Source organism: Capsicum annuum, chromosome 9, assembly GCF_002878395.1.
Source record: "Capsicum annuum cultivar UCD-10X-F1 chromosome 9, UCD10Xv1.1, whole genome shotgun sequence".
Taxonomy (NCBI): domain Eukaryota; kingdom Viridiplantae; phylum Streptophyta; class Magnoliopsida; order Solanales; family Solanaceae; genus Capsicum; species Capsicum annuum.
Genome location: NC_061119.1, coordinates 53,958,272 through 53,972,724, shown reverse-complemented (window position 1 = coordinate 53,972,724; position 14,453 = coordinate 53,958,272). Strand labels below are relative to the sequence as shown.

Below are 14,453 nucleotides of genomic sequence, written 5' to 3'. Positions count from 1 at the left end.
CCCACTAAGTGGGAATACACTGGGTTTGTTGTTGTTGTTGTTGTTATAATATGCCACTCATGTGGTTAATACTCTCTTTTTTTGGTACATAAACAGAGAGGGCTGGTGTTTTTGAACGTGATTCTCTGGTATCAGGCTTTGCCTCTACAGGTTATCGTTCAATGGCAGTCAGTTCAGATGGAAAGTATCTGGGAGCTGGTGATTTCCTGGGAAACCTTCATATATTCAACCTACACACAACTGATTATATGTGCATCCAGGTAAACTTGTATAGCTTTAGGCTGCAGTTAACTGAAGCGGTTTGCTCCTTCTAATGAGCTGATCGGTGAAGTTTCTGGTTTGAAATAGTTTCTTGTTTATAATTCTTTTCCAAGTGTATATTCCACAGCCATGTAAACCAAGTTACACTTGGTATCCTTCCACTTGTAGGGTGTTCATGACGGCGAAATTCTATCACTAAGTTTCAGTTTGCCAAGCATTGACGCTCCTGCTAAGTTTCCCCACAGCCATTATTTTCTTGCCTCTGGGGGAAAGGATGGCATGATTCATGTTTATGATGTTCAAAGGTTTGATTAGGTCTTTTGAGTTGGTTCAATAAGTTAAATAGTCATTTATAAATAACTTGTCCCACTCCCATTTCAGGAACTTTGACATCATTGGGAGTTTTCGCGATCATTCTGCTCCTGTGACCTGCGTGAAATGCACTTGCAGTGGCACTAAGATTCTCAGTTGCAACGCTGATAGGTTAGACTACTGGTGAATTTAGATGAAATTGATATGTTTGAAGCACAGGCATCTTAATACATACTCTTTTCCTCTACACCCATAAGCATCTTAGTGCTTAACATGATTGGGTAATTTGTGCTTGAGGAATGACTTTATTTTAGTACATTGTATGACTTCACTTTGTGAGGACCAAAATCATTCTATGCAGCTGCTTCTACTTGATATGTCATGTCCCTTACTCTTATGTTTGTCCTGACAGGTCTCTGATTTTCTGTGATGTTTCTATGATCGATTCAGCATACAAGATATCTTGCTATCATCGAGTCTTACCGGGAGTTGTATATGACATGGCAGTTGATGCTTCCGCTGAGATTGCTGTCACTGTAGGGCAGGTAAATTGTGGATTACAGTGTTTGCTTCCTAAACTTTTTCCAAAAGAACAAATTCAGACGGACAATAATTAAAGAAAGCTGTTATTTCTTCTTCTAGCGATAACATGTCAGAACATTTAAAAACTCAGACTTCGTTAAATTGTAGGCTCAAGAATGTTATTTTTTTGTCTTAGGATAAAAAGATTAACACATTCAGTATTCCTTCTGGGAAGTTAATCAGGTCATTTAAGCATATTGGAAGGGATCCTATCAAGGTATGTAAACACTGACAAACCATTGAATAGGTATCATCTGGTTGGTTTTATGTTAGACCCACATCACTTTTTACAGGTATCTGTGGATCCCAGCTCCAGTTATCTGGTTTGCTCTGACTCTTTTAAGATTCTCTGCTTATATGACATTATGTCCGGGGATATGGTCGCACAAGCAGTCGGGCATGGTGATGTTATAACTGGTGTCATCTTTTTACCAGACTGTGAGCATCTCGTTTCTGTGAGTACACTCGATGGACATTTTCCTGATCTACTGTTCCACTTATCTGAGCTATGATTTTTCTGGTTAGGAGTTTGATACTTGGTACTAACTTGTAATGATAGCCGAACTTGGACAAACTTAGATGTTTATCACCTTGTTCTTCCTAATTTGTGCTTCTTAAAGATATAGAGAGTAGAAGATGGGAAAATAAATTGTGTGACAACTATTTAAAGAGAATGTACAAGACCTATATCAACAAGGATAGACTTGAAAGTTACAACAACTATAAGAACTCTACAACAACTAGGTGTCTAGTAATTATCCGTTATTACGCCCCGCAAGTTAGTGGTGTCAACAACACCCAACTTGGAAAAATGCTTGACAAAAGAGACTCTTGGAAGTGGTTTGGTGAGTATATCTGCCACTTGATCAGCTGAGTAAGGTGTTGAATTGCGATATCCTTGTTTTGAACTTGTTCACGAACAAAGTGAAAATCAATAACAATATATTTCATCCGACTATGGCACACCAAGTTGGAACAAATGCAGGTGGTGCTAATGCTAACATTGTCATAAAATATTCGAGGAATGGCTGAAATACGAAACCGAAGCTCATGGAGTAAACTTGTTAGCGAATTGGACTCAAAAACAATAGCTGCAACATCCCGATATTCTGCTTCTGTGGAGGAACGGGAGACAAATCTTTTCTTTTTAAAGGACCATGATATCGGGGAGCTGTCAAGGTAAACGACATAACCTGTGGTGGAGGTTCGATCAAGAGGATCTCCAGCCAAGGCAGAATCTGAGTAGGCTAGAAGACAGTGATCATGTTCTTTGGCAATCCGGAGGCCAAGTGAGGTTGTTTGGTGTAGACATCGAAGGAGACGTTTCATGGCTGTCCAATGAGATATGAAGGGCTGGTGCATGTACTGTGAGAGTTTGCTGACAGTAAATGATACGTCCAGACGTGTAAAAGAAAGGTAATGAAGTTTACCGATGATCCGCCTCTAAAGAGAGCCATCAACTAAAGAATCTTCAGCAGACTCTGGGAAAGTTACAGTAGAAGCCATTGGTGTTGGAACACCCTTGCAATTTTGCATATTAACTTTCTGCAAAAGATCTGTAATGTACTTCTGTTGAGACAACAAAAGACCACCAGGATAAGAAAGGACTTCAACACCAAGGAAATAATGAAGTGGACCAAAATCCTTCAGTGAGAATCGGGTTGCAAGATTATCAATAATGCTTTGAACACCACGAATCTGATTATCCGTAACAATTATGTCATCAACATATACTTGGACATAAACAATAAACTCAAAATTATGCAGGATGAACAATGAAGAGTCAGATTGGGACTTAATAAACCCCAAAGTAACCAAATAATTATTGAGTTCAGTGTACCAGGCCCTGGGGACTGTTTGAGTCCATAAATAGCTTTTTACAATTTGCAAACATGTGTTGGATGTGCAGAAGATTCGAAACCGGGTGGTTGGCACGTAGACTTCCTCATCAAGACGACCTTGGAGGAAGGCATTATTGATATCAAGTTGACGAATGGGCCAGTTTTGTTGTGTTGCAATTGCAAGAATTATTCGAACAGTTGTGGGTTTTACCACAGGGCAGAAAGTGCTTTGGAAGTCAAGGCCAGGTCGTTGTGTGAACCCTTTGGCAACCAAGCGAGCTTTGAACTTGCCAACAGAACCATCAAGATGATATGTAACCTGGAAAAACCACATTGCATTTATGAGAACGATGTGTACAACTCGGTGGCCACTCATACAACCCATCTTTTTCTGCCCCGAACTAGAGACGCCCCCGTACTCAGATCCTTCACAAGATAATGGAAAGGAAAAAATTCAATAGTGGAATGATTATCACAACAAAACTTAGAAACAAAAATAAGATTATTTTTAATGACAAGAGAGCATAAGGTATTGAGAAGTTTGAAATGATGATTTGATGCACTTATGTTAGCGTTATCAGTATGAGATATTGGAATAGTGTGATCATTGCCCATAGCTATCTTTTTCAGTGCCGTGGTAGTCATGTACAGTGGCTAGGCTTTGAGCATAAGATGCAATATAATGAGTGGCTCCACTATCCACGATCCAGCGGGTCTGTTGAGAAGGAAAACGAGCAGTAAAGTATGCTCGGGCTTGCAGATGGTTATGTGACTTCGATCTGTAGACTGTAGAATTTAGCAGAATGACCTACGCGATCACATAGTGGCAGCGAAGCTTTTTGTCAAAGAGATGCTGCTGGTTGTTTCTTTGTGGGCGTTGTGCTTGCCATTTCTGATTGTTGGCAGGAGTGTTCACACCTAGACGACCATTGCCCCGACTAGAAGGAATTGAGCTTGTCTTTTGTGCTATAACAACGGTAACGGCAGTTGATAGCGGCTTCTTGTCTTCCTCTTGTTTTAGGGAAAGGTTATAATTTAGAAGCTTTTTGTAAAGCTCTTCATATGAAATAGGAGAATCGCGAGCACGAATGGCAGCAGAGAGTTCTCAAAATTTAGATCCGAGTCCATTGAGGATTTTCACAATGAGTTTCGGGATTGATACCGGTGCACCAGCCGTTGCAAGCTCATCACAAAGTAATCGAACTTGATAAAGATAATCTGTTACTGGACGAGAATCTTTAGTGAGGGGGCCAATCGATCTCGCAAACTGAAAATTCTTGTTTGAGATTTGTTTGCATACACAGTATGCAAAGCATCCAAGGCAACTTTGGTGGAGATTGCAATAGCAACAGTGGGTGCAAATGTAGGATCAACAGAGGCCAAGATAGCATTTTGAATTAGCTGATCTTGGTGATACTAAGGAACGAACTCAGGGTTATCAATATTTTGATTGTTCTGAGAGATGGTGCGAGTGGGGGTAGGGATAGAGCCATCGAGATGCCCATAAAGATTGTGACCACGCATAAGCGTTGAAACTTGAGCTTTCCACTAGGAGAAATTGTGACTGCCTGTTAATTTTATGGGCAGTTGGGTAACTGGATTGAATTGAACAATAGTGATGGCATTGTTGATTCCATCAGCATTGGTCATAGAAATCTTAGAGGCCATTTGTGCAAGTAAGCAGGAAAAAAAAAAGAGAGGATCAACTCGTAGGAGTTTAGATATGCCTTGATACCATAAAGAGATAGAGAGTAGAAGATGGGAAAATAAATCGTTTGTTATTAATTGTATGACAACTATTTAAAGAGAATGTACAAGACCTATATCAACAAGGATAGACTTGAAAGTTACAACAACTATAAGAACTCTACAACAACTAGGTGTCTAGTAATTATCCGTTATTACTTCTAAGCTGAAGTCATATTTAAAAAGTTCTTCAAATTTTAACGATTTCTATTTCCAAGTTAGCTCTTGCTTCATGGATGTTTATCTGGGGTGACTTGATATAGATTGTTATGGGGATAACTAGAAATAAGGAAAGCAAGTAAAGGATATAGTATAGACCGAACCATGATGTATAAACTAGAATAAGTAAAGGTAGTCTTCTCTCCATGTGTTCCTTATGTCCTCCATGCTCATGATGGTAATGGTTGGAAGAATACTCCAAAGACCATGATGGCCACCTTGGGTGCCATCACCATAAGGGAGTGGTGCAAAACATTTTTATTCATGTTACTTCGAATTAATAAACCACACTAGAGCTGCTGCAAACTTACAATGATTTGCGCTACGTTTCCTGTTTACACTAGTTTATTTAGCGTTTTTGCCAATCTTAACATAGATTTCTGATTAATTCAGGTATGTAGTAATGGTTGTATCTTTGTTTGGAAAGTCCCTGGCTCTTTATCTGCAAGGATGCTGAGGAAAATTAAGGAAAATGCTTGTCCGCTATCCCCAGCAAAATTTCCTGCTCCAGTAACTTCAGGTCAAATCAAACTTCATGAGATTAATTACCACCAACCGGAAGGCATATCAATGACTCCAAACCTCTTCCAAGTAAAACAGAGAGTACTCTGTCGAGAAGGGAGTACACCAGCGACATCATTTAAATTTAGTATTTCAAGACTCCCAAAATGGGCACAAGCTAAAGTTACAAACCTTCCTTCCTTGATGACTGACCCTAATTCTTCATTCTCCGAGGTATCTCCAGATTTAGTTGTAAAACTGCTAATTGCTTGTTATAACTCTTCTAGTATAGATAATTTTTGAGATCATTTTCTTTTACATCAAAGTTTTCGCTATGTGTGAGAAAGAATCGAACCATAAAGATTTGACGCTTGATTGGTGAAATAAAGGTAACAATTTCAAGTAAAAGCAGTTTGGTGCATTAACGTTTATGCTATGTGCGAGAAAGAGTCGAATCACAAAAATTTATTGTACGCAACTTTATCTCATATTTCTTAAAGAAGAATAATTTGTGTATCATATAGAATGTTTGTCTCATGTTAACATTTCCTGAGAAATTCTTTCCAATTTTTCCTTTATTCCTCATTGTGCCGATAAATGTTATTCTTTCCTTCAATTTCATGTACATGATAGAAATTGTGGCTCATCCAAAGCTAACTGAGGAAGCATGTAGGACCCAACAGTCAAAAAAATCCTTGCCAGTCCGTTGAGGCAATACTATGTGCAGTTGCCTTGTTTTCACTGAGGTGTTTTCTGTACCTTTTGTAGACTGGAAAATTTGGATCAGCCGATAAGCAGCGACCAACCTGTGAAACTGTCCTTGTGTATGAAGAGGCACTACATAATCTGGATGCTGCAGCTGAGAGAGCAGTGCAGTTGTTTTCTAGATTAGCAAATCAGCATGCAAGAACAGAGAGTTCAAGGGAGCATGAAAATCAGTTATTGGCCAAGGCAGCAGAAATGCTTGTGTCAATAGCAAGTAAAATCAATGCTACTGCCAAATTGGTACAATCTGCCAAAACTGGTTCCAATGGGAGTGCCAAAATGGATATTTCAACCAATGAAAGTTGAGTTATTAGAAAAAGTAATCCACATCAACTAGTCAAGTTGAAGGGTTGCCTCTAGTTTGTTATCTCAGGTAATATGATTTGATCCTTCCTCCCATCAGTGACAAAGATCAAATCTCCTTACCTTCAATTTCTAGCATTTTGACTACAACAACTATGCCTAACTCCCAAATTAGTTACTTCCTCTACTCCATTTTATGTGGCACTCTTTCCTTTTTAGTTAGTTTTTAAAAAGAACACATTCCTATATTTAGAAACAAATTAACTTTAAACTTCCCATTTTATACCCACAAAAATGTCTGTTAGAATCTCAAAAAATCTTTCTTTTTTAAGCACCGTGCCCAATCAAATAGGTTCGCTAAAATTTTATTGAGTTAACCTTCTCTGTATGAACTTGTAAATGTAACCTGATTTGAATAAATGCTTGGTGCTAGTAAAATATAAGCTGATTTGAATAATGCTTGGTGCTAGTATTACTTCTCAAGTTTCTTCTAGGTAAAAGACCTTTTTTTATTACAAAAATTACATAGCGGATTGGGGAAGGGGAACCAGGGGAGGGGTTTACAAGGTGAGAATCAAATCCTCCCAACAAGGTGAAAGTTCAGTTAGTCAACCAATAAGCTACTAAGATCCCCTAAAGCCCTTGAACAAGCCCGTGGCACAATAATTATTTTCTCAGATGTGAAAAGAACAAATGTTATTAGTTGCTTTTATACAAGGTTTTCATTGAGTAGTACCGACTACCATTTCTTCAAATGTGCTTTTCCCGAGGAACTTACTTTTTATCTTCGAAATGTCAGCACTTTTGGGAGCCTTACTGTTTGTTTGTGCTACAGGATCTACAACACACTTGGCTTTGCTTTAAACATGTGGAGAACATAAACCTCTTTCAAAGTGGCGTTGCTTCTCATGGCTTGTTGCCAAGGAAGCATGTCTAACACAGGACAATCTTCAACGAAGAAGCTTTAATTTGTGCAATAGATGGCATTTAGAAGGAAACTGTCAGCCACCTCTTTATATATTGCAATGTGACTGCTCGACTTAGCAAATATTCTGAAATTGCTGGGTTGAAGTGGGCAATGCCTAAGACTACAACCAAATTACTTCACTGCTGGAACAAAAACAAAGAGGAAGAGACAATGTGGAAAGATAGGAACCTCAGATGTTTTCAAGACAGCAGTTCCACTCAACAGATCAAATCTAATTGTACATTCACCTTTTCTTTTTGGTGTATAGAGAAGCTAGTTAATGAAGCATAATCAATACTTAAGCCACTTACCACCCCTACAAGATCACAAAGGTATTTTTTTTTCGGTTCTCACATAGGATGGGTGAGGTCTCATAGATCCTACACTCAGCTCCTATTTGTGGGATTAACGATATTGGAATTACGCTGGATATATTATTATTGTTGTGCTTGTATGTGGAAATGACATAAATAACCCTGCCCAAACCCACTCATTTGACCCGCCCAACCCAACCTATATTTGAGGGATTTGAGGGATTGGGCATGAAATAAAATTGTGATTGGTTGATTTGGGAGAACTCGTTTAAACTCGTGAAATGAAGTAGCCCAAGTTCAATCCATGAATGTATGCAAACCCAACCCATGAAAAAAATACTCTCCACATTGATGCATTTCCATATACTCCCTTCGTCCCAAATTTTTTAATCTGATTTTTCATTTTACTTGTCTTTTTTCATTAATCAAGAAGAGAATTTCTTTTTTCATGTTTTACCTTTTGCATTAATTACTTTTTTTTTTCAAATTAAAATATAAACATCATTTAATAGGGGTACTATGGTAATCTAGTCATGTTATTAATTATTTTTGCTTAATTAATATACCATCTCAATTTGAGACGGGTAACTTGAGACGGAGGGAGTAATATTTATCAATTGATTTCTTGTTACGAAATATAAAAAAAGAACAGGAATAAATAGAGAGAGAAGAGAGAGTAATTCTTTATTTCTTTGGGGATCTTGATGTGTAATTTACAATGAAGGAAATCTTATTTATAGGAGAAATTTACTCTTAGTTTCTCACTAAAAGACAATACTTCAAATTCTGATAGATATCAACTAGATCTTGATAGACATTCATTATAATGTAAATACATTTATAACACTCCCCCTTGAATATCTATTTGATAGATAATGTGCCTCGTTAAAATCTTGCTATAAAGAATCCAATGGAAAAAAAAATCTAGTGAAGGAGAAAGAGTACATATCTCTAACAACAATACACATATAGGTTGCCTCATTAAAAACTTTACAAGGAAAGCCTAATGGGACAAAACCTTGAAAGGAAAAAAGAGTACAACACGTATTTGCTCCCCCTAATGAGAACATCAATGAACTTGTGTGTATCATCTTCTTGAAAGTTGCAGTTGGAAGAAACTTGGTGAAAAAATCAATCACATTATCACTTGAACGAATCTGTTGCATGTTAATATTACCATTCTTTTGTAGATCACGTGTATGGAAAAACTTTGATTAAGTGTGCTTCGTTCTATCTCTTTTTATGAATCCTCCTTTAAGATGTGTTATGCATGCTGCATTATCTTCGTATAACATTGTGGGTACATTGTCATATTTCAAATCATATTTTTCTCGAATGAGATGTATTATGGACCTCAATCATACACATTCTTGGCTTGCTTCATGAATAGCTATTATCTCAGCATGATTCGATGAAGTGGCTATGATAGACTGCTTTGTATATCTCCAAGATATGGCAGTATCCCCACATATGAACACATAGCCTGTTTGAGATCGAGATTTATGCGGATTAATTAAATACCCAACATCAGCATAATCAATAAGATCGAGATTGCAATCTTTAGAATAAAACAAGTTCATGTGTTTTATCTCATTCTGATGTCTTCTAGTAGGAGTAGAAATATATCTTGCTAACAAATTGACTGAAAAGGCTGTATCAGGTCTTGTAGTATTTGCGAGATACACGAGTGCATCAATTGCACTAAGATATGGTACTTCACAACCAATCTATTTCGGTATATTTCTCATTTAAGCAAATGATCTATTGTTTTTGAAAACTCTCCAACAGTTTCAACAATATTCATACCATCAATTTATCCATTATAAGGATAATAAACAAGTTTTTCAGAAACTTTATATGCTTCAGGCATTTTGAATCTTTTAAGAATTTTCATATGGATTTTTGTCAAGTGACAATATCAATATGTGTGACATCTTCAAGTGTCTGGACTGCAAATCAAATAAGTGTTATGCTTACCAAGATGCATCCTTTCATGTCACTTGATAAATGTTTCTATGTCAGTATGCTTAAATAAACGTAGAATTCAGATCCTTGTAATCTTTTACAATACTGTGTCAATATTGTATCAAAGATATCGTTAATGAAATATCATATTGTATCGGTTCACAATGCGACATGACGTTTTGAGATCTCATTACTTCATTATTTTCAAGTACCTGAACCTCTCATAAGGTTTCATAAAGTGGTATGCCATAGGCTCTTCAAGAGCACACTGCCTTCTTATTATGATTATTTGTTCCTTATTATTTTCAAGGATTATTTCATTTGGAACCGATTGGTTTTCCACGCTTCACGCATGCATAGACTTCGTCCTTTAAGGACACAAAATAGGAGCACTTATAGCTTAAATATGAGATGCTTTCAGCATTTGACTTGAACTATCTTTTGAATGAGGATCTGATGATAATTCCTAACATATTTCATAGCCGCTTATAATCTCCCCCTTATGTTAGGAAAACTAACATACATCCTCCATTTTATTTGAGAAATTCATCTTTGTGCATCGTGGTATATTCGTTAATCGTATACCGCATATTAAAACTATTAGATGAAATAGTTGGTTTCTGACCTTGAACCAATTGAGAGGGAAGAAATAATTATAATTTATTGGTCTAATGCATACAAGTGCTATTGTACACAACATATCATATTTCAGACCAACACATGATGCTTTGTTCTCATTAGCAATGGTTTAGATATTTATCGAAGGCATTCAATGCCAAACCATCATTATCAAGATAAATTGTCTTGATTACACAATCTAAAAATTATGCTCTTAACTCAATTTTATTGAGCAAGCAACTTTGTGAATATCAAACCGCAGGTTGACAATAAACGTACTAGTGATCATCTTATATCGATGCATCTTAATAGATCACATGACAGACGAACGGGCCCATATTCACCTTTTATAATTTTCAGATTTTAAGGGATCCAATCCCAATATTAGTTGGCCCAACCAACTTATCATGAGAACAAACAATATTAAAAGTAATGAAGAATTTTCTATTTTCTTCAATATATGTTCAATACTCAGTATGCACATCTTTGGGATGTCGCAATCGTTCATGTCAATTTATGAATTTTTATTCTAGCAAATTCCAAGTTTACCATGACATGTACCTTTTACTTTAGTAAATTTTTGATTTACTATTACATGAATAAATTTTAGATTTACTACTTTAGATCAAAATAACTGTTCTCAGTTATTCTGCCTCTTTCGGAGGTGAGTTGTGATACCATCACAATCAAGTGCACGTTTGCATTAATAAGCTTCTCATTCCCTAGGAATGGAATATAATCGTGCCTTAAGCCTATAACTTATAACCTCTTTCAAGATTTTGCTACTTCAGGAGCAAATCGAGGCATACATATGATGTAGAGAATTTTTCTCTAACATATCTTATAATCATAATAAGCGTGTGAAAATATCATCACTTTTGGTGATTATTATCATACTGTCCTTCCACGGGTATATTTGTGCATCAAGATTCTAATTCGACATCTTATCCATATGAACATAACAACACTAATATTAGTGATGATAGAATTAAGTATATATAACTGAACTTAACCAATTTTCTTTTATCCATATGTGAAGCAAAAAACATAAATAATTGATATGCATAACTAATTTAAAGCGGTAAGCATGATTAATTTAAAAGCAACAATCAAAGGGCGAAGAAAAATCTTTAGCAGCAGTCAGAAAAATTAGCCTAACTTATTATTATATTATTGCATGCAAACACGTACCAAAGGTTTGCCAATCTATTCGCCACAACAATACATATATTTTAATTTTAAAAACAATCATACTAACTTTGCATTGGTCAAAGTGCTACAAGACTTACCAGTGTAGTTTGTCCAGTTGATAACGTGTTATGAAATATAAAAATAAGAACAAGAAAATACAAACAAGAATAAGAATAAATAGAGAAAGAAGAGAGAGTAATTCTTTATTTCTTTGGGATCTTGATGTGTAATTTACAATGAAGGAAACCCTTCTATTTATAAGGGAAATTTACTCCTAGTTTCTCACTAAAAGACATAGACTGATAGATATAAACTAGATCTGAATAGATATTGATAGACATTCACTATAATGTAAACACATTTAAACATTTCTATATTTCTTGTCCAATTTAATTTATTCTTATTTTTGAATTATAAAGCAGATATTTGTTAAATGGCGATATCACAAGGGGTATTTGTGCGCTTCCCCCTTATTTAGTTTACCTTAATTCAATTCATCTTAGTTGAAGTAAACTTTGAACAGAATTAGACATTGACCCTTTTATTTATTCAATCTATTTTTGATTTGTTCAAATTCATCCAATTTGCCAAATGATACCCCTAGTGCTGCATTTATAATGTAATTATCGTTTCTCAAGAAAGTGTTACCAATGACTGTCCATTTTGTGTAACACTAAAATCATGGAAGGATATTCATTAAAGTCTACAAATGACCCTAAATGAGAAGTATAAATAACATAAATGTCGATAGTTTGAGCCAAAATTACAAAAAAGCAGACATTTATAATATTTACATAAAATCCCTTATTTTAAATTCGGATGATACATAATTCACAGAAGATACATCTTTTGAAGATACATAACTTTCGAAAAATATATTTTAAAAAAAAAGACAACCAATTAATTTATGGTAATTTAATGATCAATCAACGTAATTACGACAGTTTCATCCTCTAAAATGTTCAACTGCATACATAATTCAATTTTTTTTGTAGAGAAAGAAGGTCATTCAACTGTACTCAACCAAATTTCTGAATTACTATTTTTTAATTTTTTGTACTTTTACTAAGAGTTCATGATGAACATTTCAATTTTTTGAGGCATTCAGGAGTTTGGATTTCTGCTATTCATTACCATAATTATGAAAGTGAAGGCATTGTTGTCGCCGAAAATATTTATTTTTTAAATTTAGTTTCAGCTATAGCTACAGAGTTGAAATTTTTGAATCATTGAAGAACATTGATGTCCGATATGTTGTGGATGGAAACTCCTCACTAATGGTGATTCGGAAAGATAATGAAGTAAATTTATCTATTGAATTCAAAAAGTGTTTTAGATTTTGTAACGTATCCTTTGTGCATAACGACAACTGAAAAATCTGCTGATGAGAGGCCGTTTGAAACTGATACTGGTGCAATCGTTTGCGTCAAAGGATTGAAAATGGATGCTAGAGCTCTTGCAATAGTTGAGTCAAAAAGTGATTACTCATTATATGTTCTGGAGTGGAGATTCAAGATTTCACTACAGATTGCAAGCATGAAGATGTTAAAATAAATCAGCTATACTAGGATAAGGCAACTCTTATATCTGTGATGGACAAATATGCCATAAATCATAACTTCAATATCAAAGCAAAATATTTCGACAAAAAAAAAGGTATTGTATTGTATAATTAATTATGCATCTTGTGAAGTACATAAAAAAATTTGTTATATTATAAGCTTCGATATTTTTATATTACTGGCTTATACCTTAACCGGCTCATAATGTTTAATAATTGCTGAAAAGATACAATAGTTGATTTATTTGTGAAGAATACTATTTCGTGAATTAATTTGCTGATACATTTTTATTACTAATAGGCACATATGAGATTGATTATAAGTTTTTAACTAATCAGATACATTTGTTTGATTGAAAAAATGACTGATGTAATGCTGATATATTTTGTTTGAAACAGTAAATTGGCTGATACATGTTCTTCCATTAACTGATACATTTTTTTGAAATAGAAATTTGGCTGATGCATATATTTGAGCCATAAAATTGACCGATTTAATAGTTTTTTTGGCTGATACAATAATGTGTTTACATGACTGATACAATACTTTTATTGATGATTTGATATTCTTTCCATCTATGTACTATTTTGCTATTCAGAGGATTGTAGTTGGGTATTGAAAGTGTCTTGTTTGAACAATTCTGATCTATTCAAAATTAGAATTTTCGATGATGTACATAGTTTTCAATTGAGTGAAAGGGCGATTACCCAAGTTCAAGCTACAACAACATTTGTTAGTGGAATTACAGCCCCAAAGTTAGTCAACCATATAAGAAAATACACACCAGGTGACATAATTGAGGAGATGAAGACTTAGTATGGTGTTGATCTGAATTACACAAAGGCTTAGCTTGCTAAGGAGCGTGCAATAGATATGTTGGGGGGGGGGGGGAGAGGGGAGGACCAACTGATGGATATAGACGGATGCCCGAACACATTTATATGTTAAATGCAGTCTATCCCAACTTAGGATGCATAAGTCTTTAGAAAATGAATTCATGTGTCTTTTTATAGCTTTATATCCAATGGTGAGAGGTTTCGAGTTATGCAGACTTGTAGTTATTGTGGATGCTACTCATTTGAGTGGAGCGTACAAAGGATTGTTTGTTTCAGCTAGCACTCTCGGTGGTGTAAGTAATCAACTGAACTTACGTTATAATGTAGTTTATATGCATATAATTAATTACTGATCTGCATAGGTTTGATAAATTAATGTATCATATGTTTTCTGCTTTTTAGGATGCATTTTTCCAATAACGCATGGTATTGTCGACACTGAGAATGATTGCTCATGGTTATATTTTTGT

General features: G+C 35.3%; 1 protein-coding gene across 1 annotated transcript in view; it reads left to right on the top strand.

Annotated features, from left to right (window-relative positions):
- Positions 1-7,951, top strand: part of LOC107842780 (mitogen-activated protein kinase-binding protein 1) — a gene marked incomplete in the record, with an annotated part of 12,613 nt that extends 4,662 nt beyond the window's left edge. Inside the window, 8 exon segments of the mRNA XM_047396792.1 lie at positions 430-566; positions 643-744; positions 986-1,118; positions 1,292-1,372; positions 1,449-1,610; positions 5,355-5,696; positions 6,231-6,600; positions 7,366-7,951. Coding sequence (XP_047252748.1) covers positions 430-566; positions 643-744; positions 986-1,118; positions 1,292-1,372; positions 1,449-1,610; positions 5,355-5,696; positions 6,231-6,533 — 1,260 coding nt within the window.
- Positions 7,952-14,453: the final 6,502 nt, after the last annotated feature.